Here is a 27,887-nt window from a genome sequence, read left to right on the forward strand (position 1 = left end):
TTTTTGGGGTGGAGGTTTAGTCATAATGAAATTCCAGAGTTTCTGTTTGTCTGGGAAGGTCCTTATTCTTTCTTCATAGAGGAAGGAGAGCTTTGCAGGATAGAGTATTCTTGGTTGGCATCTGTTTTCTTGGAGTCTGTTGACTATGTCCCTTCACTCTCTCCTTGCCCGTAGTGTTTCTTCAGAGAAGTCTGATGTCAGCCTGATTGGTTTTCCTTTGAATGTTATCTGTTTCTTCCCTCTTTCAACTTCATTATTTTTTCCTTGTGCTGGATTCTTGGGAGCTTTACTATTACGTGTCTTGCTGTATTTTTCCTTTCGTCGTGGAAGTTTGGTGTTCTTCTTGCTTCTTGTATATAAATTTTCAGCTCCTTCTTCGCATTTGGGAAGTTCTCTTCAATTCTCTCCTGGAATATTTTCTCTGTTCCTACATCTCTCTCCTCTCCTTCTGGAATTCCTATAACTCTTATATTTCCTCTCCTCATGGAGTCAGATAGTTCCCGAAGTCTTTCTTCGTTCTTTTTCCTTCGTACTTCTCTTTCCTTTTCTGTTTTTGGTTCTTTTTATTTCTGTGTCTTCAAGAGTACTTACTCGTTCTTCCATTTCATCTATTCTGCTTTCATTGCTTCTCCCAGAGTTCTTTAGTTCCTCCATTAATTCTTTGATCTCCTGCGTTTCTTTTGCTTCCCCCTTTGGGACTCAATTTCATTCTTCTGATCATTGATTATTTTTCTCATATCATTGTTTTCCTTTATGACTTCTGTCACTTTTTTAATCATGGCAATTTTAAATTCTCCTTCTGGAAGGCTCAGAAGTTCTTCCAAGTTACTGTCGTTGTAATCTGGGGGGTGGTTTTCTTTTTGTGGTGTGCTTTTTTCCTGAGGATTTGTTAGGTTGCGTGTGGTTCTTCTACTCCTGTCTGTTTTCTAATTTGTCATATGCATTGGGACACTGTGTTGCTGGGACTGGCCAGCATCTTGGGTGAACTTCTCCACTCCCCTCTGGCTCCTCCAGGAGCCATCTCTGGCTTCTGAGGGAGCTTACTGCTGGTTTCAGGCAGTCTTTACTGAAGAAATGTCCCTGTTCTAAAATGGCGATGCGGGACGCAGTCCCTGCGCATCCGGTCTCAGGCACACTCTTCTGCGCGCCTGGTCTGCCCCGGCCGTGGGTGCCTGTTCCCCCTCTGGGCTCAGACTGCTGGTCTGATGGGGCCTGGTGTGGGCTAACTTCCCAGCTGGCCACTGGCAGCTCCCGGAGCCTTCTGCCCTTTTCAAGCAGTCTTAAGAAATTTCCCTTTTCTTTTTTTTTTTTTTTTTTTTTTTTTTTTTTTTTTTTTTTTTAATAATAAATTTTATTTTTATATTCCCCATCCCTTTTCTATGGGGTGTTAGTGACTTTTTTTCTGGTCGCTAGGTGGCGCCAGAGATCTCTCCTATTGTCCTTGGGGGGCTGTTCCCCCCCACCCCGTGGGACAGGGAACAGAGCGGGAATGGTAGGGTAAACCTCAGCGGCTTTGGGGTGCTGTGTCTGCCTTGTGCCCCACCGTCGTAGAGAACCCACGCCCCGAATTTCGTTTTTGCACATATTTTTTTTTTTTAAATAATAAATTTTATTTTTATATTCCCCCATACAATTGCAAACGCCCCATTCTGACCCCAATCCTTCCCCTCTCGCCCCCCACCCCCCAAAAAGTGTCTCTGGTTCATAGTTTTTTGTTGATTTTGATTTTCATTTTCTTATAGTTATTCATTATCCTGGTCCCTTATTTAAGTTTTCTAGATTCCTGCTATGAGTGAGACCATCCGGTATTTTTCTTTTTCATTTTGGCTTATTTCGCTGAGCATGATCCCTTCCAGCGCCATCCATGTTGCTGCAAATTGCATGTGTTTATCTTTTTTGAATGCTGAGTAATATTCCATGGTATATATGTACCACATCTTCTTGATCCAGTCATCTATTTTTGGGCATTTGGGTTGTTTCCAAAGCTTAGCTATTGTAAACAGTGCTGCTATAAACATAGGGGTGCAGGTGCTCTTTGGAATTGATGTTTCTGTGTCCTTTGGGTAAATACCTAGGAGTGGAATTGCTGGATCATATGGAAGCTCTATGTTTAGTAGGTCCAGAAATCTCCACACAGCTCTCCATAGTGGTTGGACCAGTTTGCACTCCCACCAACAGTGCAGAAGAGTTCCTTTTTCTCCACACCCTCGCCAACATTTGTTGTTGCTAGTTTTTTTAATATGTGCCATTCTCACTGGTGTGAGATGGTATCTCATGGTAGTTTTGATTTGCATTTCCCTGATGACAAGTGATGTTGAACATTTTTTCATATGTCTGTTGGCCATTTGCATTTCCTCTTCAGAGAAGTTTCTTTTTAGCTCTTCTGCCCATTTTTTGACTGGATTATTTTCTTTGTTGTTGCTGAGTCTCATCAGCTCTTTGCAGATTTTTGTGATCAGTCCTTTATCATTAGTGTTGGGTGCAAAAATGTTCTCCCAGTTGGTGGGGTTTCTCTTTGTTTTTGTTATTGTCTCTTTTGCTGTGCAGAAGCTCTTTAATTTGATGTAGTCCCAGCTGTTTATCTTTGCCTTCACTATCACTGCTTTGGGTGATGTGTCTGTAAAGATGTCTTTGATGTCGTTTTTGCACATATTTTTAATCTGATTAATAGAACATGATATTTATGGAGAAAATTTGGCCTCATCATGTATGCAGGAGTAATATATATCCTTGTGGATATTCTTCTTGCATGGTGCACCAAAACTCTTGGTAGTTTCTTAAATGTTATTTGCAATATGGAATCTGAAACTAAATCAATGCATGTTTTGAACTCTTATTACAGTAAAATCTATTTTGTGCTTTGGATTTTTAATTTTTTCCTATACATTAATTTGTATAACATGGGTTATCTGAAAAACATGAAGTATGGAAAATTATATTTCACTTTCATTTTATAAAAAAATACACTTAGACTAACATTGCTTCTGATCTTATCAGTAGAGTCTTTAAATTATATATTGGTGTCACATTTAGGGTAACAGTAAAATATTTTCACAATTCTAATTTTCACTTGAAAGCTCAAATTGTTAGTGGGCAGAATTAGGGGTATCCCAGGACTCCAAAATCTTCCTGCTCTAAATGGGTTTTGCCATCTGCCATGTAAAGACAAACATACTCTTAGCACATAAGACCTTCATTAGGCAAGTTTAATACAATTAGTGCACAACAGAGAAAAGAGAAAGAATGTAGTTAAAATAGTGTCCTCAGGAAACTTCCAAAATTACCCATCCCCCTATCGGTAAATGCCCATTCAGACAGGGTTGACCCAAAGTAGGACTACTGAGGCCTGAAAGCTTAACACAACTGTATGGCAGGAGGAAACTTGGCAGAAAGGGGCAGAAGGGGCCAGGCAAGTCTGGAAGAGAAAGAGCCAAATCCAAATCCAAGTCAAGATAAAGGCTGCCATTTCCAGCCTCCCCATGGGCTTCTTATTCACATCTCTGTCTACTATATCCCTCATGCCCCTGGTACAAGTCCAAGTCTGAGAAGCAAGCATGGCTTCTTCACATGTCTCTATTGTATGTCCCTCCTTTAGGTCTTCTCCCTTCCTGTTCTGCTTTCCTAAGACCTCCACCCAGTCTTCTCTCACTTTTCCTTGCTGCTCAGCTCCTCCCTTGTTAGGTGAGTCAGGAAACCTGGAACTCCCCTTTCTATGGGATTATACTGTTACAGAATTTAACTGCTGACAACTGTTAGTTCACTTATTTTCCTTAAAGTGATAGGCTGACTTTGTTTTTGAGAAAATATCTGATATATACCTAAGTCTATATAAATATATTTTTTAATTTTCAGTCACTTTTTGAAGTAATTCCATGCTCATGAAAAAAAGAAACCATCAAATTTAACTTGCTACTCAGTCAATTAGTGATTTTCCTTTGCTATTTTGTACTACTACAGAAGTGCTGTATGTTTACTTCCATTTTGAAACACAGAATATTAAAAAGATGTGCACTTAAAGAGCCAATATTGAATAAAATTTATCATTTTTACTATATGTAGAATTTTTTTAAAGATTTATTTATTTATGCATACAAGAGCTGGGGTACAGGCCAGAGATGCGGGGAGTGAGAGGATTCACCAGAGACAGAGTGGGGAACAGAACAGACAGATTGACCGAAGTACATTGCTGAGGGGAGCAGCAGGTGATACTGGAGAGGTCTGCTGCGCCATGTGGATTGCTCCCGGGCCAGCCGCGGTTTGAACTTGTGCTGCAGAGGCTGCAGATTGCTTCATAGTGCGGTGCTTAACCCCTTGCACCTCCAGGGAGGACACTCCTCCCCAATAATAATAATAATAAAATAAAAAATAATATAAAGCCTTAAACAAGTGTAAAAAATGTTACTTTTTAAAAATTGGTGGAATCTAATTGGAACAATCAGTAGAAATACAGGGTACAGGTTAAATAAACCTGTTATTTTACTTTATGTAGGACCTAACTTTAAATTATAAGCTTAAAATTTTGTATCAATAATGAAAAAGTTCAAAATGAAACTGAATATTTTAAGTTCAAATAATTTTCCGTTATTTACCTAAGTATGTATGTCTGGATATATATTCACACACACACACACACACATTTTAAAAGGTTGGGGGTTGTGCAAAGATCTGCACAACCCCCAACTTTTTATCGTAAGAGTATTGCTAAAGATTCTAGTGAAATTTAGACCTTCTTAAAATATTGGTTTATTAAATACATATGGAATGTTCCGTATTATACTGCCTAACCTAGGTATTTTAGTGTAGTGTGCCATGTGGGATGGTTATTATGTCTTTCGTAATGTTTTTAAGGTTGTGTAAAATCTCCATAGATTCAGCTTTGAGTAAAAACTAGAGCATTATAGGATAGTATAACCTGCCTTATGTTAATGTGACCACTCACTGAAGTTGACAGAGTTGTAAAAAGTACACATTTGATAGTTTTATACTTAAACATGTCATTTAATAGGCCATGGCCATAAGCATTGCTTTGGGTAAATCGTTGATCATCCCCCACATACCCAAAGGGAGAATACAAGAATTTGATGTAGGGTAGCCTAGGGCTTAAGTCTCAGCGCTATCACCACTTTGGCCTGAGTTTGATGGGAGCTAATCCACATGGCACAGTAGATCTCTCCTGTCTTGCCACTTCTCCCCTTAGCAGTGCATTTCATAGATCTGCCTGTTCTTCTCCTGCTCCCCACTCTGTCTCTGATGAATCCTTTCCCCCCAACTCCCCAAACACACTTCTGGCCTACATCCCAGTTCTTCAAAACAAAATTACATAAAAATTAAAAAAAAAATTAAAAAAAGAATCTGGCAGTCTAATTCATCTCATTCATTTAGCCTTTTAGTGTTCATTGCCTTCCTAGTTGATAGTTTATCAGTTTGTCATCATTTTACAGAGAATAACCCAGATACCCCAAAATTTGAGAGATGCACTGTCTAAAAGGTGTCTGTGTGCACAAAGGCAAGGGAAGCAGATTCTTAGTGTGCAAGATTTTTAATAGAATTGATGTGCAAAAAGAGAGGATTTCAAATAATAATTTCCCAAACTCTGAAAACTAACTAGCCTTTCGTGGCCAAATGCCCAGTTAAATAGGGTCAACCTCAAGTAGGGCCATAGAAATTCAAAAACTTGCCACTAATCTGGTAGGAAGTGACAAGAAAGGATTAGCCAGGTTCTAGAGAGCTAGGACAGAAGAAGAAAATAAAATTCAAAATATACTGCATCAAGATAATGGCTGCTATTGTTTCTGCCAAAGACAAAAACTAGCCTCCCCAATGTGTGTCTCACCCTTGTGTCTCTTTCAAGCTTCTCTCCAAGTATATGTCTCTACTCCATGTGTCACTTTCTGTGTGCCTTCCCTTCCTGTTTGTTCTACCTCCCTTCATATATCTACCTTATTCTTTTCCATCTGCTTTCCATTCAGGAAGTTTGGTTCATGGTCTGCTAGCAGTTGTAATCCAAGGAAGCTGCATGTAAGTGGCTATGGGAAAAATGTTTCCATTTAGTGCTCCTCCTCATTTCATGGAAGTATCTCTGTGACACTTTTTGGCAGAGAGAAATTTTAAGACAAATATGTTTGTCTTTTTTAAGCACAGAAGAATTTTAAGACAGATATGTCAGTGAAATTTTGCACTTCTATCTACATAGGGGCAGGTGCAGAAAATTTATGTTTTGATTACTCAGAATCACTCCTTAAACATTCTTGGAATAAGAAATTATTTTCTCAATTCAGTACCCTTACGTTTTAATTTTTCAGATGCTGATAATCAGTGACTACTTTAAGAATATCTATAATATCTAAACCAGTCAGTGCTTTGTTATTCAGGAATTGATAACTAAGAAAAGATATTCTGTCTCACTAGGTGAGTAAACTTAGCCTGGTAGAATAATTGTATAGGATAGCTAACATATTAGTGAGTATGGAAAACATTTTTGTATCTATATTGTTACATTACCTAGAGCATAATGTCTTAGACATTTGAGGTACACAATAAGTATCTGAATAAACTATTAAGTGAATGAAAGGCAGGTCTAATGTAAAATGTAAAATTATGCATATTCCATCTAAAAATGTTCTTTTACCCTCATATAACTTGCTGCTCCATTTTGTATCTTGTTTAGTTCAGGAACTATGAGCTACTTTATGTCCAAAACAGTCTCATCACATTAAGCTAATCCTCTTTGAACATGCAACTCAATTTCTTTAATTAGCTTTAAAAATAAGGATCATTAAATCAGAGTGCCACCACCAATTACCATGCAAGGGTTTGCCTGTTCAATAATGCATAAGAGTTGTGCTCTAATCAGTATTTCACTGAAAGATTTATGGTAAAGGAGGCCTCCCTTGGTTCCAAACTTGAAATGGAGTTCTGTTGTGTATAAAAAATTTCCTGTGATTGCTAGCATTTTAGGTGCTATATTTCATTGAATACTCTGAACATCGTTTCCATCTTTGCATTTCATATTTGGGATCAGTTCCAGAGAGTGTTTTACAGCATTTTTTTGTAAATTCACAAGAAAATAAGCACTTCTTGCTCTGCAAGAAGAAAAGACAAGGTGCAGATTAAAAAATAGTCTGCATTTCTATGAGGTGCACCTGTTATGGCAAATTCCCCAGCGAGTGGCTTATTTCTTATTTCTCATTATGTTAAGGAGTAACAAACAAACAATTGGGAAGTGGAGGTAGCAGTGTCTATTTACAACTTGCAAATATCGAGCAAAACTAGTGTTGCAAAAGCAAAGGTCACTTTTCTTGCTTAATTCATGATAATACACATTTAAGATTTCAAATGCTAGAAATATATCCATCAAATGTACATCAAGATTGTTTTGTTCTTATTGCTATAGTATGTATTCAAAATTACAGACCACAAAACCAGTTTTGATAATTTATATAAAATTCTCTAGAAAATTTAGTTTGATCCTAAGCAGTAATTTTTGTAGATAATGATACAAGTACTTCTGATAAAATTAATGCAAGCCATTACAAAGAAGTAATAATAACTTCCTTTTTCTCTATCTTAAGGTGAATACCTGGTATTTCCACTTAAGGTGAATACCTGGTAACTGAACTTTACATTCTGAGTTGCTGTCAGAGAAGGTTTAGTTTGCTCTGTAGAGGCTATTCCTACCACCTGCTTTCTTTAAGAGAAGTGTGCTTTTATATTATTCATTGGAATACCGCAGTTTTTACTTTGCTTGGACTTATTTTGAAAACTTAAAATGAGAAATAGAATACAGCAAAGGGAAAAAATACACACAATGGAGTGCTACTCAGCTATAACAAAAGATGAAATCCTCCCATTTGTAACATAAATCAGATGGAGAAATGATCAACACTGTGGAGATCCATCCATATGTGGTTCTTAAAGAAAATGAATGAAATAAGTAAAATAAAGTGTACTTTTAAATAATAAAACCCAATTAATGGTTACTAGAACAAAAGTAAGAACATTGGGCAAAAGGTTCAATCGTGTGTTGAAGGATAGACTTGAACTTTAGTGGTGAACTTAGTGTACACAAATACTGATTTATAGTGATGTATGCCTGAAACCTATTGAATATTATAAAGCAGTGTTACTTCAATAAAAAAATTTAAAACTATAACTTGGTAATGTGAAAGTTACCCACATTCCATGGCACTCTATGTCCTCCTGATCAGTCCTAACCTTCTATCCCAAAGGAATTACTGTTTTTTTTCCCAGCCTGTTTGAGGTATAATTGACAAACAACATCATGTAAGTTTAATTGTATCTTTTATTTCTTTTTCTTACCTTGTTTTACTGAGAACCAGAATTGAAGTGGTGATAGTGAATTTCATAGTCAAATTCTCAATCATAGGATTAAAAGCTTTCAGTATTTTCCTATTTAGTATGCATTTTATCTGCTACATTTTTCTGCCATCTACTGAGCTGATCTTGTGTTTCTCTTTTTTATTCTGTTATTGTGGTAAATTGAACTTCCATGAATGTTAATTCAACCTTCATTCCTAGGGTGCCTAACTTGGTTTGTCTTTTTCATACATCTTCAGATTTAATGTGTGTGTAGAAATTTTTGCTTAGTGATTTTTTTGTTTGTTTGTTTTTGTTTTTTGTATCCATATTTAGGAGATACTAGTCTTTAGCTTTCCTATTTAGTAAAGTCTTTAAGAAAGAATTGCGAGCATTGCCCTCTTTTCTTGTCACTGAGTTTATAAAACAGGTGTTAAAAAATAAAAAAAAAAATCTGGAAGAATTTTACCAGTGTGATCTTCTAGACATGATTTATTTTTTTATGTGGGAGGATTTTTTAATACAACTCAATTTCATTAGTAGAAGTTGTTTTGGTTAAATGTGTTATTTTACTTTTTGATGTAAATACTCAGCTCATTGATTCTTAAATTTTTCATTTTTTTATGATATATCCATTTAGGTTTACAAATTTCTTTTGAAGTATTGCTTCAGCTGCATCATACTTTTATTAAGGTTTATCTTTATTATCATAGGAAAAAAGTTTTATTTTAATTTTTATGTAATTTTTGGACCCCTGTTTTATCTAGAAATGTAATGCTTAATTGACTAGCATTCTTTAGTTTTTTTACTGTCTTACTGTTATTGATGTCTAGCTTAATTCTACCATAATTGGAGTGTGTCTTCTCTATGTTAATCAGTTCTTTGAAATTTGTTGACATTTGTTTTATGAACTACCTGTAGTCTATTTAAGTAAATATCTTTTTTATTTGAAAATAATGTGCATTGGGTAGTTTTTGAGTGCAGTGTTTCATATTCATCAGGTCAGCGTCAGCTTTATTTGGAATGTTGTTCATATCTTCTATATCCTTATTGATTTTTTGCTGTCATTTAATGAGAGAAGTGTTGTAACCTCTAATTATGAATTCATCTGTTTCTCATATGGATTCTCAATTCTTTTGTCCTACTTGTTTTGATGCTGTGTTTTTACATTACTAAGATAGTTTTATCTTTCATAGAAATAAATTGTCCTTTATGCTTGAGTTGTCCTTCTTTATCTCCAGTAATGCTTCTTGTCTGAGAATCCTCACTTGTCTGATATTAGATTTAACTCTTCAAAGTTTTTCTTGGTCAATGTATGTGTGATCTATCTTTTTTCTCATCTACTTTCATCTTTTTAAAATCTGTTTCTTTGTTGTTAATGTTCACCACCAAAATCTTTAGTAAACGACATGTATTAAGATTTCATGTCATTGTGCATTCTGACAACTCTTGTCTTTTACTCAAAGTATTTAACCTCTTTATATTAAATTTAATAAATGACAAATTCAATTTAAGTTTATCATACCATTTTTGTATTTTCACTTTTATCTTTTATAATATTTTCATTTCATTTTATTTCTCTGTTAGCTTGTTACTTATACATTATTTTTTTCATTTAGTGATTCCCAGAGATTATGGTAATTACCTTGATTAATTTGGCTCAACTTAAAAAAAAAACTTTTTAGCTTGAATAGATTATGGATCCATAGGGAGCTTTCAATATAGATGGGTTCCATATATATTTCACCAAGCTTACCCCAGTGATTATATCTTAATATGTACAGTAGATTATCAAAACTAGGAAACAGACATTGGTACAATATCTTTATTTCGTCAATTTTTATTTTTTAATTGTATAGATTAGTGTAACCACCACCAAAATTTGTACAGACCTATTCAATTATCAAAAGATTTTCTTCTGTTCTCTCATTAATAGGCATACCTAAACTTTTTATACACCATCCCTAACCCCTGACAACCTTTTCCGTCTCTGTAATTTTATCATTTCAAAATTGTGTTACAAAAATGAAATCGAATTACAAGTGATTGTTGAAGTTGACTTTTTCTGCTCAGTGAAATGCTTTTGTAATCCTTTCAGGTTGTTGTTTATTAAGACTTTAAATATACATATATATATATATAATGTGAAATATTTCATGTTTTGTTCCTTTGTATTGCTGAGTATTATTCCATTCTGTGCTATAACTAGTAGGGTACATTTTATTTATTTATTTTTGTCTTTTACACTTGTAGGTAAAACTACTATGGGAGTGGTGTACTGCTTTTGTGTGGACATAGTTTTTTACTCTATAATAAATGCCCAGTAGTGCAATGGTATCTAAATGCTAAATGATTGTTTAATTTTTATTTTAAAAACTGCCAAACTATTTTTCAGAAGAGCTCTACTATTTTGCAGTCCTACTAGCAATGTGTGAGCAATATTTTTTCACATCCTTGCCAGCATTTGTTGGTGTTATATATATATTTTTTTAATTTACACTTCTGATAGTCATATGATGATAACTCTTACTGCTTTAAAAAAATTGCTTTTCTCTAGTGGACAATGATGTTCTTCTTTTCTAACCATATGTCCTCTTCAGTGAACTGTCTTTTTGTGTGTTTAAGCTATGGAGTTTTGACTTCATTTTATTATTTTGACTTGATTCCTTTATTAGATATGTGTACTCTTACTTGATTTTACTTTGATACTTTCACTATTTCATGGAAAATGCAAGGATGTTAAAAACACTTCAGCCAGTTTAAGCCTGTTTTTTGTTTATCATGTACTTTTATTTAAATATATTTAAAACTACACTATGGCAGTTTCTCAAAATATTAAAAATAGATCTGCCATATGATCCAGCAATTCCACTTCTAGTTATCTACCCAAAAGATGCAAAAACACAAATTCTAAGAGATCGGCTATCTTCATTGAAGCACTATTGACAATAACCTAATTATGAAACCAACCTAAACACAGATGAATGGTTTAAGAAGATTGGTATATATACACAATGTAATACGATTCAGTTATTTAAAAAATAATGCACTCTTGCCATTTGTGACAATATGAATGGACCTGGAGGTGATAATATTATGTGAAATAAGTCAGAAGAAGAAAGACATATACATGATAGTTTCACCTATATGTGGAATACTGGGGGGAAAAAGGGTGTGTCAGAGAGTACCAAACCATTAATAAACCCTAGGAGTCTGACTGTAGAATTGAGGTTACCATAGGGGGAGAGGAAGAGAGAGAACAGGGTATTAATAGTGCCCAGTGGACTATGGTGGAGGACTGTGGGTGCTTTGGTGGTGGGTGTCTTGTGCAACATACATCTGAACATACAGCCTATACCTCTGAATCATATAAAGTGTAAACCAATGCTACCATACTTGAAAAAAGAAATTGAAAACCCAAGAGCTCCACAATATTTCAAATACTGAGAGGGTGTTTTATTCTTCCCTTACACAAATAATTGACCCCTTTCTTAATTGAATAGTTTACATAATCTTCATTTCAGTTAGGTGTTAGGTATTAGCACTAATTAAAATACATAAATTAAGTTACTATATGTTTATTTACTAAGACCATAAAATGGTTTTTTTTTGTTTTTGTTTTTGTGCTGAAATGGCCTGAAGTTAAAGAGAGAACAGATAATTATTTGGTGACTTGCTCATTTACTAGCAACTTCCATAAATTATACAGATTGTGTATCTTTATATAAAAACCACCAGATATTTGTGTTTTCTTCTGTTTATTTTAGAGTCTATAAGCCAAGATGGGAATCTAGTTCTTTTCATTAAACATTTATAGTGTCTCTTTTATGAACAGGGCTATCAAGGCAAATAAAATTCATTCCTGTTCCTCCAGGACATTACAGTTCAGAAACCATTTTAATAAACAGTTGTAGCAAAATCAAAAGGTGCCTTGTACTTTCACCTATGGGCATAAATTTGTAAATTTAAAAACAAGCCTTTTGTATGATGATATAATTAAATTGCAGTTTTAAAATATATAGTCTGATTTTTGTTTATGTAGACTTCAAGAGAGGAAATAGCAGGAGTTACACCTTTAACAAATTAGAAGACAATTGGTGTCCAATATGTTTATATAAATCCCATAGTACTGTACTTGTTCTTGTCCACTAAGTTTCCTCTTAGAGTGGCTTTACACCCAGTCTTCCATATTAGAAATTCTACTTCTCCGGTTAACTTCATATGGATAGATTCTCTATTCTTGGAATGTGATTTGCTCATTCTGGCTTACCATAGCAGAAGTCCAAATATTTTTTCCTATGTAAATATACCATAGTCATTATGTCCTGGTGTGTGGGATCTTCAGCCTGTCACAAGTTTCATTATGCCATCTGTTTCAACCTGAGCCGTGTGTCTGCTGGCAGACTTTATTGAAGTTACATTGGCTCAGGATAAAAAAAGATTAAGTTTGTTATAAGAAGCTTGCTTTTTTAAAAAAATAATAATTGATCATGCCTACTGTATGTTTTAAAGTAAGCATTCAAAAAATCCCCAAAAGCTTTTTCTAACAACATTGATCTTGTGCTGTGATTATAGATAGCTGATATCATATTTGAATTTTTTATAATTTATTAAGTTCTCCTTTATTTTTAGGAGCAAATAACATTTAGACATAAATGGGTGCTGTCCTATGGGATATTTTAATTGCTTCTATCAATGGAATTCCCTTACCTAATGTCTTATTTCCAGAAATGATACCTTAAATGACTGTAGACTATGTATATAATATAAAGGTGATAGGAATGCCATGATGAAAAATGCAGGTTGCTGTCTGTTTATTAGGTGTAACATTATATAATTTAACCATCTATAAAATGGAAATACTACTTTGAGGGTTGTTAGGGAGAATAGGTTGGAGTATCCATTAGAAAATGGATAAACATTTTTTTCATATTTTGAGTCTATATAATTTACTTGCATTTATCTTTTTTTCCCTCACATCATAGTAGTCCCCATAGTTCTGGTGCTGCCATATCACGTGGGAAACATCACCATATCCCCTTTTATTCATCTCTCTCCTGGTTTGTCCCTTCTTCTTGCCCCCTCCTTTGCTGTATGCTTCAGTCCTATGGTCAGCTTGCTAGTTTTGGCTTTTTCTTGACCTTTTGTTTGGTTTCTCTATGTTCCGTTTATTCTACGAATATATATTGAACACCAAGTATGTATAAAGCACTCTTCTGGAGAATGGGTATATAATAGAGAATAAAACATAAATTCCTCTGCTGGAAAATTCTAGAATTCTAGGCTGTCTAGTAGGTTGGGATGGGAGTTCCATGTTAACAGGGCACATGTCAGCGTAATCAGTGCCATGAAGAAAAACAGCGCATGTTAAGCTCATAGAGACTAATGATGGCATGTAGTCTCACATAGGATTATTGGAGAAGCCTGCTCTGAGGTGTAATTGAGCACATCTGAATGAATGAAAGAAATAAACATGTAGATACTTGGGGGAAGGATGTATCTTGCTGGTACAGAGAATAACTGGCAGTTTTAGTAATGAAGTGGTCAGTGTACCTGGAGCTCTGGGGGGTGGGGCAGAATGTGGGAGATGAGTTCAGAGAGTGATCTAACAAAATTAGTGATGCGACATGTCTGATAAATGGTTTTAGGTAAAATATATTGCAGGCACTCTACAGAAATATGAAATTAGTATTAACTGTTATATTACAAGTTACTTAGATTTGACTTGGAGCTTTTTGTAACAGTCACAAACAGTAATTGTAAAATATTTTTCCAAAATGTAATTATCAGCATTTTGTTGTTGTTAGTTATTCTACCTGGAGTGAGCCAAACTGCAAGTTTGGGACCATAGTTCTCCAGACAGCCAGCTGTGCCCAAGACTTTTGAAACATCAGCAGTAGACATTTAATTTCCAGGTGTGAAGGAAGAAGAAATTACAAAACCACCCTCACTTCTGTTAATATCTGGAAGTTCAAGAGGTTCCTAGAACCTTATTTGGGTTTAATAATTCTCTAGAAGGAACTATAGAACTTATTGAAAGCTTTTGTTCTTGTTATTGTGGTCTCTGATAGGGAAAGGATACAGATCAAACATCAACCACAGGAAAGAGAGTCTAGGGGGAGTCCAGTTGTAAAGTTTTCACTTTGCTCAGAAAGTATTCCCTTCCCAGAATCAACATACGATAATATGCGTAGAGTATTGCCAACCTTGGAAGCTCACCTGAGCTCAGGGTTTTAGAGTTTTTGTTGTGGCATTATTTTACAGGTGTGATTGATTGACTGATTACCCACATGGTATAACTTAGACTCACAATTTGAGCAGATATCATATAGCCTTGGGACATATCATGAATATCAGAGACACTCCTATCATTTGGGAATCCCCAGGGATTTAGAGCTTACTGCCTAGGATCTAGGGACCAAAGCCAGTCCTATCTTTGGGAGAGACCAAATTATTGACTAAGTAGTGTTATAAAATTTTAAGCGATACAGAGAGCAAATGATCTCCTGGCATCCCATCTCTCAGGGATTGCTAACATTGTATTGGTTATTTCTTTGGTGTATAGTCATCCAGCTGTTTAAAGCATGCATAAACATTTTTTAATGTACATTAGACCATCTTGTACATAGTGTTTCAGCAACTTCTCACTTAAGAGTGTGTACGGGGGCCTCCCCAGTGGCGCAGTGGTTGATCGCTGGGCTGCAAAGCTGCCTGCAGCCTCTGCAGTACCGGTTTGATCCCTGGCTGCCTGCGAGTGTCCCACATGGTGCGACCTGCCACGCCTGCTGCTCCCCCTCCTGCCTGTTTTTGCTCCCCGCTCTGGCTCTGGTGAATTCTCTCACCATCCCGTACTTCTGACTGTACCCAGTGCTTGTATAAATAAATAAATCTTAAAAAAAAAAAGTGTGTATGGATATGTATGTTTTAATGAGTACCCTGAAGTTGAACACTGAATATTAACAGTTTATAAAATTTTCCCAGTCATTAAATAATAATGCATTGAACATCCTTGTATGTTATCTTTTATTCTAATTTTTCTCCTTGAGATAAATTTCCTGAAATAGAATGCCTGTTCAAAGAATATGGGCAGTTTAAAATTTTGTAGGTGCTACATTATTACCTTTTTGATATTTTTATGAATTAATTTATGGGATATTAAAATTGCTAATAATTTTCAAATTGCTCTTAGGCAAACATTACAACTTCTGCAATTTCAAATATTGACTATGCCCACATCCCACCTATTGGCCCAGCTGTAATTCCTGCTCTGCAAAATGAAACCTTTTTATCTTCCCTAAATAATGGGAATTTGGACGTACCTACAGGATCTGGTACTCCATATATCAATGGAAAACCTGCTTGTGATGAATTTGATCAACTGATAAAAAATATGGCCCAGGTGAGAACTTTTCCTCCTCTTAGTAATGATAGAATGTGTTTAATGTTGTGATAGTATAATCAAGTTCTGGATAATTTGGAGAATACAGTGACTTTATTAACATCTGAAAAATTGGAATAAGTAAGTAGTATATTTTATGCAAGTTTGGATTCTATAAAGATTTTCCTATTCCATTTTTCATTTTTATTATCACATATTCAACTGAGTATTGCATGTTTTGTTCAGAAATAGTCTTCAAAGTAAGTAAAATGTCTCATTCTCTGTTATAAGCGATAAAGGTTATCTTAGCAAAAAAAAAATCAGTTTTTTTTTTTTTTAAGCAAAGTAATACCACTAAAATGTCGACTGCTACTCCAGTGAATTTTAATTTTATTTCTTGCTTTGTTTCCTGAAAAGGGTCGCCATGTTGAAATTTTTGAACTCCTCAAACCTCCTTGTGGGGGCCTCGGTTTTAGTGTTGTGGGACTAAGGAGTGAAAACAGGGGAGAATTGGGAATATTTGTGCAAGAGATCCAAGAGGGCAGTGTGGCTCACAGGTGAGACTTTCGGGAAATTGTCTCTGCTTTTTATACCAAGTTCAGAAAGTACGATTACCTTGGGAGAATGTAGAGAAACAAAAATGGGTAAAAACAAACAAAAATGAATGCAATCTGTTAATAGTCACTTTTTAAAGAAGTCTTTAAGAATGTTATGATAAAAAACAGGTCCTTTCAGAAACAGTGGTTTTTCAGAGCTACAGATAAGGGTTACCAGAGGAAATAGGGGACAGGATGAAAGGAATGGGGGAAGGGGCAAGTAGGGTGTGGTCACTGCACAGGTGACTAGATAGAGGGAATAAGAAAAAAAGAAGGAAAAAGTGAAAGGTCAAAAAAAAAAGTAGCATTTAAATATCGTCATACCTTAATTACCTTTTAGTAAGGAAAGAAAATTTTGAGTAGTGTATTATTTTCATTGTTAATAAGCTCTTTTTGATTAGATTTGTAAAGTTACTGAAAGGAAGGTATACAAATGATCCATGATAATTTGAGATGTGTTTGGCTAATATGCTCAAAGTAAATATATGCATCTTTGCTTTCATTTGTAGAAAATAGGAACATCCAAGATAAAATGTATAGATTGTAGGGCTAGCTGGAGAGGAGAAGGCTTTCAGCTGAAAGAGGTTGATTAGGAATCGATCAAACAAACTATTTTTAAAAGTAGAACTTTTAGGGAAAAAATTAAAAAAAAACAGGATTAAAATCAGAAAAATAATCTTAAAAGTAGAACTACAGGAAAAAACTTAAGATGTCTGGACGTTGGAAACTAGAATATAAAATATATTGAAAACATATGCTAGAGAAGCTTTTCTTGAAAGCAGTCTGGTATCTTTACCCTTTTCTTCATTCTTAATAGAGATGGAAGATTGAAGGAAACTGATCAAATCCTTGCTATCAATGGACAGGTTCTTGATCAGACAATCACACATCAGCAGGCTATCAGCATCCTGCAGAAAGCCAAAGATAATGTCCAGCTAGTTATTGCGAGAGGCTCATTGCCTCAGCTCATAAGTCCCATAATTTCCCGTTCTCCATCTGCAGCCAGTACAGTTTCAGCTCACTCTAATCCGGTGAGTATGTATATATGTAAAACTTTCAAAAGGTGAAGAACGTATTTTCTTTTTTTTCTGTTACCTACAAGTCTCAAGTTTCTTTAGTTGCTTTGTACTTTTGTGTTTCTACTTTTTATTATCATTTATATCTTTCTATCCTGGGGTATTTATTATAACTTAATGATTAGATCACTGACTTCTAAAACAAGTTTTACCTTTCTTGTGCAGTAGTTTTACTTGGTGGCATTCTTCAGAAAAAAAAAAAAAATTAGTCTTTAACAAAATTAACATTTATAAACAGATAACGTCTTGATTTTGTTTTGTAAATTATATTGTTATATTGTTCTTCAGCTGACTACTTAAACTCAGTGACTTTAAGGTTATCTGACTTGCAGTCCTGCATGGCAGGGTTATATAGAAGACTCCTTAGCAATCTTTTTACTAGACTTTTGAGATCTAATCACTTTTCCCCCCATGTTGTTTATATATGTATTTCTTTTTAGAAGTTTTACAAAGGTTCTGAGAAATCACTGCCTATGTTTAACTGGCAAATGTAGTCACCATAATGATGTGTTGATAATTTCAAGAATGATTAAATCAATAGTAATGATCTATTGAAAAGGAAGTATACTAAATAAAAAGGACATTTTTAAAGGCTCAATATTATATCTGAATACAGTTCTCTAATACTAAGTACAAAAAAGCTGAACTTGTAATAAAAATATAAGAGTTTTGTTTTTAGGTTCACTGGCAACATGTGGAAACCATTGAATTGGTGAATGATGGATCTGGTCTGGGATTTGGCATTGTAGGAGGAAAATCAACTGGTGTGATCGTCAAAACTATTCTGCCTGGAGGAGTAGCTGATCAGGTAAGCTATCCCAGCAGGTCTTTTGTGCTGTTTTACTGAATAATATGGCTTTATATTTTATATTTTCTGTTAGAAAAAATGTGGTTTTAAATAAATTATGTCAAGAAAGTAGAGTGAGAATCTCCTGTTTTGCTAAGCTATCTCTAAAGTGTTTTCTTACACGTTCTCTTTGAAAAGGAACAATTTAAGTTAGTTGTATACGGTGATCTTAAGATGCTAGGATTATGATTTTGCTCGTTGTAAAAGTAGCAAGCCTTTATTTTATGATCATAAATCATATTAATAAACCTAATCAGCTATTTTATAGAACCACTTATTATGTAAAAAAGGACCTTTCGTCACTGAGGGGGGAAAAAAAATCAAAGATTCAGTTTTTTCCTTTAGTGAGTTCGGTGGTGTTATCTTTGTTTTTTCTAAAGATTTATTTATTTATTTACACAAGAATCAGAGTACAGGCCAGATGCGCGGGAGGGTGAGAGGATTCACCAGAGACAGAGCAGGGAACAGAACAGGCAGTCTGACGAAACACACTACTGAGGGGAGCAGCAGGTGAGACAGGTGAGGTCTGCTGCACCATGTGGGACCCTCTCCAGCTGGCCTGGATTGGACCCGTGCTGCAGAGGCTGTGGACAGCTTCATAGCGCAGCGCTCAACCGCCCGCGCCACCAGGGTACGCCCGGATGGTTTTATATTTGTATATGTAGCACAGCCTTCTTTATCACTCACTTACAGTAGTTTATTAAAGCATTGCATTTTATTCTTTGTGATATTGGAATATATGCGAGAAAACTTTTTGAAAACTTACTGGTTATGGTTTATATTTTGAGAAGTTCTGTTAAGGTGAGTAACCTATGATTATAGCATTTTGTTTATAAAGCTGTTTTTGCATGTGTATTTGAATTTAACTAGGAATGCAGGTTCATCAACTGCTTTCATAGTCATAAATGAAAGACCTGATTAATGGTAACCTTATCAGTAGAGCTATTGACAATAGAGCTATCGACAACAGCACAATATTGTGCAGATTTTCTTGTAAAACATAAGGCAGCTGTAAGCATTCTCTGATGAAATATCCCTAGATAAATGTGATAAATAACTGATAAGTAAGCTTTATCTTTAGTAGATAACTACGTTGTCTAATACAGTAACTACTTGCTTCATGACATTTTTAAATTCAAATTTAATTAATCAAAATTAATTATTCAAATTAATTGGAATTAAATAAAGTGACAAATTCAGATCTTTATTAGGAATTTCAGGTCCGTTATAGCCACATGTCACTAGAGCTTCCAGGTTGGACAATGCAGAACATTTCCATCACTGCAGAAACCTCTCATAGACAGTAGTCCTGTGGAGGCTTATCAAAATAATTTTCACGTTATAAATACACTCACCTCATTTATCTGAATTTTCATCTCAGAAGGATTTCATCTGCAATTGGGTTCTTTAGAGACATCTATAATTGAACTGGCAAGACAGAAAATTGTGTTATGTCAGTGCTGTCTTGTGGTTCACACTATATTTTGAGTAGCATGTATTTACTTTGCTGCTAATACTTTATCTTTGCTCAATCGCATTGTCTTTTTTTTTAGCCATAAAAAAATTACAGGGCCTCCCCTGTGGCGCAGTGGTTGAGCGCTGGGTTGCGAAACTGCCCGCGGCCTCTGTGGCGCCGGTTCGATCCCCGGCTGCTCCCCAGCCACCAGAGGAGGGTCCCACATGGCGCGCAGACCTCTCCTGCCGCCCGCTGCTCCCCTCAGCAGTGTACTTCGGTCCTTCTGCCTGCTCTGCTCCCCGCTCTGGCTCTGGTGAATTCTCTCACCCTCCCGCGCTTCTGACTGTACCCAGTGCTTGTACAAACAAACAAATAAATAAATAAATAAATAAATAAATAAAACATGCCTCTATAAAATAAAAAAAAAAATACAGAAGTTTTAGTATTTTCTTACAGGCAGTGGGTCAAAATCAAATCGAAAAACTCATATTCACTATTGATTGAAGTGAAAATTTGTGAATTTCATTTTACATACATCACATTGAATGATGTTAGGATGCTTGAAAAGACAGTTTAAATTACAAACACATGTTCATTGACACATGATTGGTAATTTATATGAAAGCAATTTTGTATTATTATTATTCCTTTTCCTTCATTTATGATTTCTCTAATGAAGTTAAAATGATAATAGCCTGATTAATCAAAATGTTTTTATTCAGCATGGACGATTATGCAGTGGAGACCACATTTTAAAGATTGGTGACACAGATCTTGCAGGAATGAGTAGTGAACAAGTAGCACAAGTACTCAGACAATGTGGAAATAGAATTAAGTTGATGATTGCAAGAGGTGCCATAGAAGAACCAACAGCACCCACCTCTTTGGGCATCACCCTTTCCTCATCCTCATCTTCTACTCCAGAGATGCGGGTATGTAAATACAGATGATGGAAAAGTCACACTTAGCTTTTAGATGGCAATCTTTATGTAGAAAGCAGACTTACTCTATTAATATTTATATTAATAGAGATATCTCTATTTGGGTTTGTTTTACTCTATTAATATTTATAATTATTTGTTTTACTCTATTAATATTTATAATTATAATATAATTATTAATATTTATGTTAATAGAGTAAAACAAACCCAAATAGAGATATCTCAGTACTAACATTTTATTAATTAGGAATAATGTATCCATGGATGAAGTATAATTCCAGGTTACTATTGTATATATATATATTTTTAATTCTGGGAGTTTATTTTTATTTTATTTTATTTTATTTTTAAAGATTTACATATTTATTTATACAAGAATTGGGGTACAGGTCAGATTCGCAGGAGGGTGAGAGGACTCACCAGAGACAGAGCAGGAAACAGAACAGGCAGACAGAAGAAATACACTGCTGAGGGGAGCAGCAGGCAAGATTGGAGAAGTCTGCAGTGCCATGTGGGACCCTCGCCGGCTGGCCGGGATTGAACCAGTGCTGCAGAAGCTGCAGACAGCTTCACAGCACGGCGCTCAACCGCCTGCGCCACCAGGGGAGACCCATTACTATTGTACATTTTGCTATAAGAAACACATTTATGAAGATAATGTTTGAAGTATGGATAACATACTTTGAAGTGTGGATAACATAAGTAATTTTTAAAATTACAGCTAATAACCTAAAATATTTAATTAATTTTCTTAATTAGAATTTTGTCTGTGAGGTAGGACTTAGGTTCCAATCATTCCCTTTCAGCAAGTTTCATTTTAGTCTTTTTGGGAAGTGAGAATAGGAGCAGGCTTAGTTGGGGTAAGTAAAGCTTACTAAAACTTTTCAGTATTATTGTTTTAAGATTTGTCACATAATTGTTATCAGATTCATAATAAGAAATCACTCTTCTTATCCAGTTCCATAATTTTTAAAAGAAAAAATATTCTTTTGGAATTGCAACAAAACTCTATTCATAAACATTCCATCTATGTTAACTTGACATGAAAAAATACTAGAAAAATTAAAAAGTTATTAGAATGTAGTCGTTATTTCAGATGGTTCAGGTTACAGGACTGGAACGAATAAAAAATCAACCTAGTAATTTTATTTATAAATCTCTTAAATATATAAGAGAATTCTATTCAATTTCTATGTAAGCTTTATAGCCAGTACACATCTTGCATTCCTTTTTCATAGATTTAAAAACATCTATGATTTTTTTTATTAAAAATTCTTTTACCATTGCTACACATTTTTTTAATATCCTAACTCTTCCACAGCCCTTGAAAACTTTATTAGAACACTTGAAATTTCCATGATTCTGTTGTTTTTAGGATTGAGTTTGGTTGCTATTTTTTGCGAAGAGAAAGTAAAGAGTGAAAGCTTGTTTATGAAAGTATTTAAGTGGCATTCTTTGTGGTAAACAAAACATTTTATTCAGCAATATATAAATGAATGCAATACCGAAAACCACTTGATGTAATTGAAAGCTTAGAAAAATATCTATTCTGTGCATATCATCATTTTTGAAGCCTGTGCCCCTTTTAAAACCATTCGATAGTCAAATTGCCACCCTCTAAAATAGCACTCGCATAAGTCTTATTAAAAATAGAAAACACATTTGTTTCAATTGAAGCAGATTTCATCCTGTCATTTTCTTGTAATTATCTAAACTTTAAACTTTGCTAAGTTTGCACAGATAATTATGTGCAGTGAAAAAAATAAATCGAACTTTACTATAAAATTACATTTTATTTAGGTGGGCTGTCGGTGAAATGCAGTTGAAGTTTGCCTAAAGAAAATCAGAAAACATTGTGAGCAAACCACAACCTGCATGTCTTTTGAACCCACAGCCTTTATTTTGTTGTAATCATCTTAGGATTCTCTGTGGAAGCTGCCGACATCACACTAGTATATAATGACAATCACCTATTTGATGACTTATTGCTTGAATCTACTAATACTTGATTCAGGGAGTTTTGCCCTTCAGTCAAAAAATATAATTAATAGCAATTCTACATGTTGGAGAAACCTGCTTTCCTCTGTCATTCTAAGAATGAGGGAAACCAACACAGAAGGCATACTTTTTTTATACCTTGTTTTTCTGTTGGCACTTAGAGAATTTTATTTTATTTTATTTTATTTAAAGATTTATTTATTTATTTATACACCACTGGGTACAGTCAGAAGCGCGGGAGGGTGAAAGAATCCACCAGAGTCAGAGCGGAGAGCAGAACAGGCAGAGTGACAAAATACACTGCTGAGGGGAGCAGCGGGCGGCAGGAGAGGTCTGCGCACCATGTGGGACCCTCGCCCGGTGGCTGGGGATCGAACCAGCGCTGCAGAGGCTGCAGGCAGCTTCACAACCCAGCGCTCAACCCCTGTGCCACCGGGGAGGCCCTAAAGGGAGATTTTTAAATAGTTTTATGGTACATTTCACTGGCTTCAAAATAATCACCAGTCTATTACTATATTATCTAGAGAATTAACTCATTCATGGTATTAGAATCAACTACCAACTTAAGATAGTAATAACACCTTGCCCTGAGTAGACACTGTAGTCCTTATTCAAGGAAGGATTTTACATACTGTGTGGTAATGAAGAGTAGGGATTTTGCAACCAGACTACCTGCCTTTGAATTCTGTCTCTACTAGATTGCTTTCTGTTCTTGGAAAAGTTTATATGCCTTAGTTTCCCCAAAGAAAAATTGACAGTAATTGTACCAATGTTTAGGCATATTCTGAGAAATAAGTGAGTAGACAGGTTAAGTGCCTATTACATAGAAACTGCTCAGTAAAAGTTAACTAGACCTATTGCTATTCTTATTCCTGGTAAACAATAGAGCTTACTGATTATTAGAAAAATTAACAAAGATAGATTTGAACTTGTTGGTCTGAATTCAAAATGTGAATTCTTTCAAAGGTCTTATTCCCCACATTCTTCAAAAAATGAAGATGAGCCATTTCTGAAAAGAGAACTTGTTATAAGAAACTCGTTGATGTTTAAAATTTTAGATACCTAAAAAACAATCTATTTCTCTGATGGGGGAGACCGTTTTACTGCTGACATTCCTTTTGCATAGATGTGTTATGCTCAGTATGTGTTGACAAGATTGAAGAAACAGTCACTTCTAGCAGAGTTGTCTGACCTAATTATATCATATTCCTAAAGGTTTTGGCCTTTACAATTTATCTTGTTTGTTTACAGTATACTTCTCTGTATATTTATTTTATTTTATTTTAGGTTGATGCTTCTACTCAGAAAAGTGAAGAAAGTGAGACATTTGATGTTGAACTCACTAAAAATATCCAAGGATTAGGAATTACTATTGCTGGTTACATTGGAGATAAAAAATTAGGTAATTTTAAACATTAATGTATTTTCAACTTGGAGTTACCTCTAATACCTTTGTCTTATAAGATATTTAACTAAAATCATGTTCTTCAGACTGTTGAATAAACTGATGAAACCTACCTTAGGGATAATTTAATGTAGGTGATTTGGGGATTATATTTATGACAACTCAAACCATTGTCTTAGTTTCTAGTCCAGTTGCTACTATAGTTTTGTTTGTGTGACATTTTATTTGTATTTATTCAACATTAGGACTTTATATTTGGAGAGGGGAGGGTAGCTATTCTTCTAGTGTGCTTTTTAAATATTAAGAAATAACTTATTCTAATCTTAGAACCTTCAGGAATCTTTGTAAAGAGTATTACAAAGAGCAGTGCTGTTGAACATGATGGAAGAATCCAAATTGGAGACCAAATTATAGCAGTAAGTAACACATTTAATAACAGCTTTGATAATTTTCCTGGTTGAGAATTATGTTCTCCTAGTTCATTTAGTTTGAGAACTATGTATAGCTCTGTACTAATTTAAGCTTGCTTTGGTGACTTGAGGCTACAGTAACCCATTTAATTATTTTGTTGAAGTAAAGCACTGGATGCAAGCTTTATTCATTCTAAAGGTGGGCCTTTTTTTCGTGAAGAATTTCTGATTTATTGGATTTCTGATTTTAATGTCTTTGCTGTCATGTCAGTACATTCTTTCCAGACACGTCAAAGATAAAGGCAGATGTTATAACTATTTGTTTTCTTGAGTCTGAGTTTTAAGATATGCACATTTTGAAAAGTAAGTGGAATGACTCAGTAATTATTGTCTCAATGACCTGGACTCCGTTTAGCTCTAAGTATATATAAGAATAAAAGAAATAGACATATCCCCTCTTAGTTAGATCAAGCTCATCACTGTTACTGTGGTAACATCACTGTGTTTGAGCATAGGGCTCTTTAAGGTAATGTACAAAAGCATCCAACTTTTTAGTTCACTGTCCAGTGGAAACTGTCCTTCCTAACTACTCCTCAGAACATGAATCCAAGAGACCCTGCACCAAGGGCGTCCTGAACAAATAAGTTCACAAAAAACTGCATACAGTATAGTCTCTGAGGGGTTCATAGAGGACATCAAAAAATCGGGGACTGAGAAATCTTGTGATAAAAAAACTTGTTAAACTCTTTGACATCAGTGTTTTGTAAACTTATTAATGGGATTTTATCATTCCCCAAAATACATACTAGTAATCCTTGGACGATATCTTGAGGCATGCTTATTTATCTAATATGTCTGTTTATATTTAAGTCTCTCTTGTTCCCTTGGGATCTTAAGAAAGGAGAATGCTAAGGTAGAGAAATCCTTGTTCATAACAACATTATTCATAATAGCTGAGATGAGGAAGTGAAGTGATCCAAGTGGCCATGGATGGATGAATGAAGAAACAAAATGTTGTAGATACATTCAGTGAAATATTTCGTCTTTCAAATAAGGGAAATATTTTCACATTCTACAACAAGGACATTGTGTGCATTATGTTAAGTTAAAGAAGCTCATCACAAAAAGAGAAATGCTGAATGTTCCACTTACATGAGACATCTAAAGTAGTCAGAGTCACAGAAAAGAAAGTGGAATGGCTCTTTGGAGAGGCTTGTGGAACAGTAATGGCAAGCTGTTTAATGGTATAGAGTTTCAGTTTTGCAAGATGAAAAACCTGTGGAAATTGGTTATGCAACAGTGTTAATATGCTTAATGCTACTGACTTGTACCCTTAAAAATGATTATGATGGTAAATCTTAGGTGTTTTCTACCATAATTTAATAAAAAAAGAGGTATCAGTTATCTCTGTCATTTGCTTTTACATTCCAGTACCCTCGTCTTAGGCTTAGTTGTGGAGTACTCCTAACTACATCTGTTCATCTTTTGATACATATTTTAAAAATCAAGTTGTCCTTGCCACCTAATCTGGCTCCATGCTGGAAATTGTTTTTTTCCACTGGATGTCTACCATACAATGAAAATTAACTTCTTGATGCTTTTTTTGGTGGGGGAGGGAGGCGGGAAGGGAGGAGAGAGTGAATCAATGTATTCTAAATTCCTGTCAGACATTGAATTAAAATTTGAAAATTTAGAATTTGCTCCCCCATATATATTTTAAAGTATGAAAAATTTTCCTAAAAATCAACATGAGATGAAATTTACATGTCATGCAATTCACATATACCACATCAGTTTTAGAACATTTTCATTGCCTTATAAAGAAACCCCATGTTCTAAGTAGGCATTAATTCCTAATTCCCCCATTCTCCCAGCCCTAGCTAACCAGTCTCTCTCTAGATTTTGCTATTCTAGATGTCTTTTTTTTTTTTTTAAGATTGATTTATTTATACAAGAACCAGGGTACAGGACAGATGTGCGGGAGGGTGAAAGGATTCACCAGACAGAGTGTGGAGCAGAAAGGCAGACTGATGAAATACACTGCTGAGGGGAGCAATGGGCAAGACAGGAGAGGTCTGCTGTGCCATATGGGATTCTTGCCAGCCAGCAGGAATTGAACCCGCGCTGCAGAGGCTGCGGACAGCTTCACAGTGTGGCGCTCAACTGCCTGCACCACCAGGGAGGCCCCTATTCTAGATGTCTTATGAATCACATAAGTGGTTCTTTGTGATTAGCTTGCTTTGCTTAGCATGTTTTCAAGATTGTTCCATGTTATAGTAGGTAACAGTTCTTTCTTTTTATCACTGAATGATAATTTATTGTATGGATATAGCACATTATCCATTTATCAGTTGATGGGATTTGGTCTGTTTCATCTCTCATTCTGGGTAATGACAGTTTTTATGTAGATATATGTTTTGATTTCTCTTGGGTATATACTTAGGAGTGGAATTGCTGGCTCATATGATAGGTAATTCTATGTTTAGCCATTCAGCAAGCTTTCTCTTTTTTGCGTTTTTTAAATTTTCTTTTATATGTTTTATATCATTTTTTATTTTTGCACAACATATGCATTTTCATCTTAGTTATAGTCCCCGTACAATCCCCAACCCCCTTATTTTGACAGTAATCCCTCCTACTCCCCGCCCTCACCTCTGTAGTGTGTCTCTGGTTTATAGTTGCTTGTTGATTTTGATTTTTACTTTATTATAATCCTGGCCCCTTATTTTGGTTTTCTAAATTCCTGCTATGAGTGAGACCATCTGGTATTTTTCTTTTTCTTTCTGGCTGATTTTGCTGAGCATGATCCCTTCCAACTCCATCCATGTTGCTGTAAATTGCATGAGTTTATCTTTTTTGATTGATGAGTAATATTCCATTGTGTATATGAACCATATCTTCTTGATCCAGTCAACTATTTTTAGGCATTTGTGTTGTTTCCATAGCTTAGCTATTGTAAATAGTGCTGCTATAAACATAGAGGGTGTAGGTGTCCTTTTGAATTAATGTTTCTCTGTCCTTTGGGTAAATACCTGGGAGTGGAATTGCTGGATCATATGGAAGCTCCATCTTTAGCAGGTTGAGGAATCTCCACACAGCTTTCCATAGTGGTTGGACCAGTTTGCACTCTCCAGCAGTGCAGGAGAGTTCCTTTTTCTCCACATCCTCTCCAACATTTTTGTTGCTAGGCTTTTTTAGTATGTGCCATTCTCACTGGAGTAAGATGGTATCTCATTGTAGTTTTGATTTGTATTTCCCTGATTACAAGTGATGTTCAACATTTTTTCATATGCCTGTTGGCCATTTGCATTTCCTCTTTGGAGAAGTTCCTTTTTAGCCCTTCCCCCATTTTTTGACTGGATTATTTACTTTGTTTTTGTTGAGACTCTTCAGCTCTTTGTAGGTTTTTGTGATTAGTCCTTTATCATTAGTGTTGTGTGCAAATATTTTCACCCAGTCAGTGG

General features: G+C 35.1%; 1 protein-coding gene across 6 annotated transcripts in view; it reads left to right on the forward strand.

Moving 5' to 3' along the window:
- MPDZ (multiple PDZ domain crumbs cell polarity complex component) overlaps positions 1–27,887 on the forward strand; it is a 175,962-nt gene that overhangs the window by 39,522 nt on the left and 108,553 nt on the right. For all 6 annotated transcript variants that reach the window (XM_037492286.2, XM_054688743.1, XM_054688742.1 and 3 more), the window contains exons 4-10: positions 15,506–15,715; positions 16,112–16,251; positions 17,108–17,321; positions 18,046–18,174; positions 20,392–20,601; positions 23,896–24,010; positions 24,341–24,429. In XM_037492286.2, coding sequence (XP_037348183.2) covers positions 15,506–15,715; positions 16,112–16,251; positions 17,108–17,321; positions 18,046–18,174; positions 20,392–20,601; positions 23,896–24,010; positions 24,341–24,429 — 1,107 coding nt within the window. The remainder of the gene's footprint in view (positions 1–15,505; positions 15,716–16,111; positions 16,252–17,107; positions 17,322–18,045; positions 18,175–20,391; positions 20,602–23,895; positions 24,011–24,340; positions 24,430–27,887) is intronic.

The sequence above is a fragment of the Talpa occidentalis genome, unplaced genomic scaffold (assembly GCF_014898055.3).
Source record: "Talpa occidentalis isolate TD23 unplaced genomic scaffold, MPIMG_talOcc4v2.1 talOcc4.7, whole genome shotgun sequence".
NCBI lineage: Eukaryota > Metazoa > Chordata > Mammalia > Eulipotyphla > Talpidae > Talpa > Talpa occidentalis.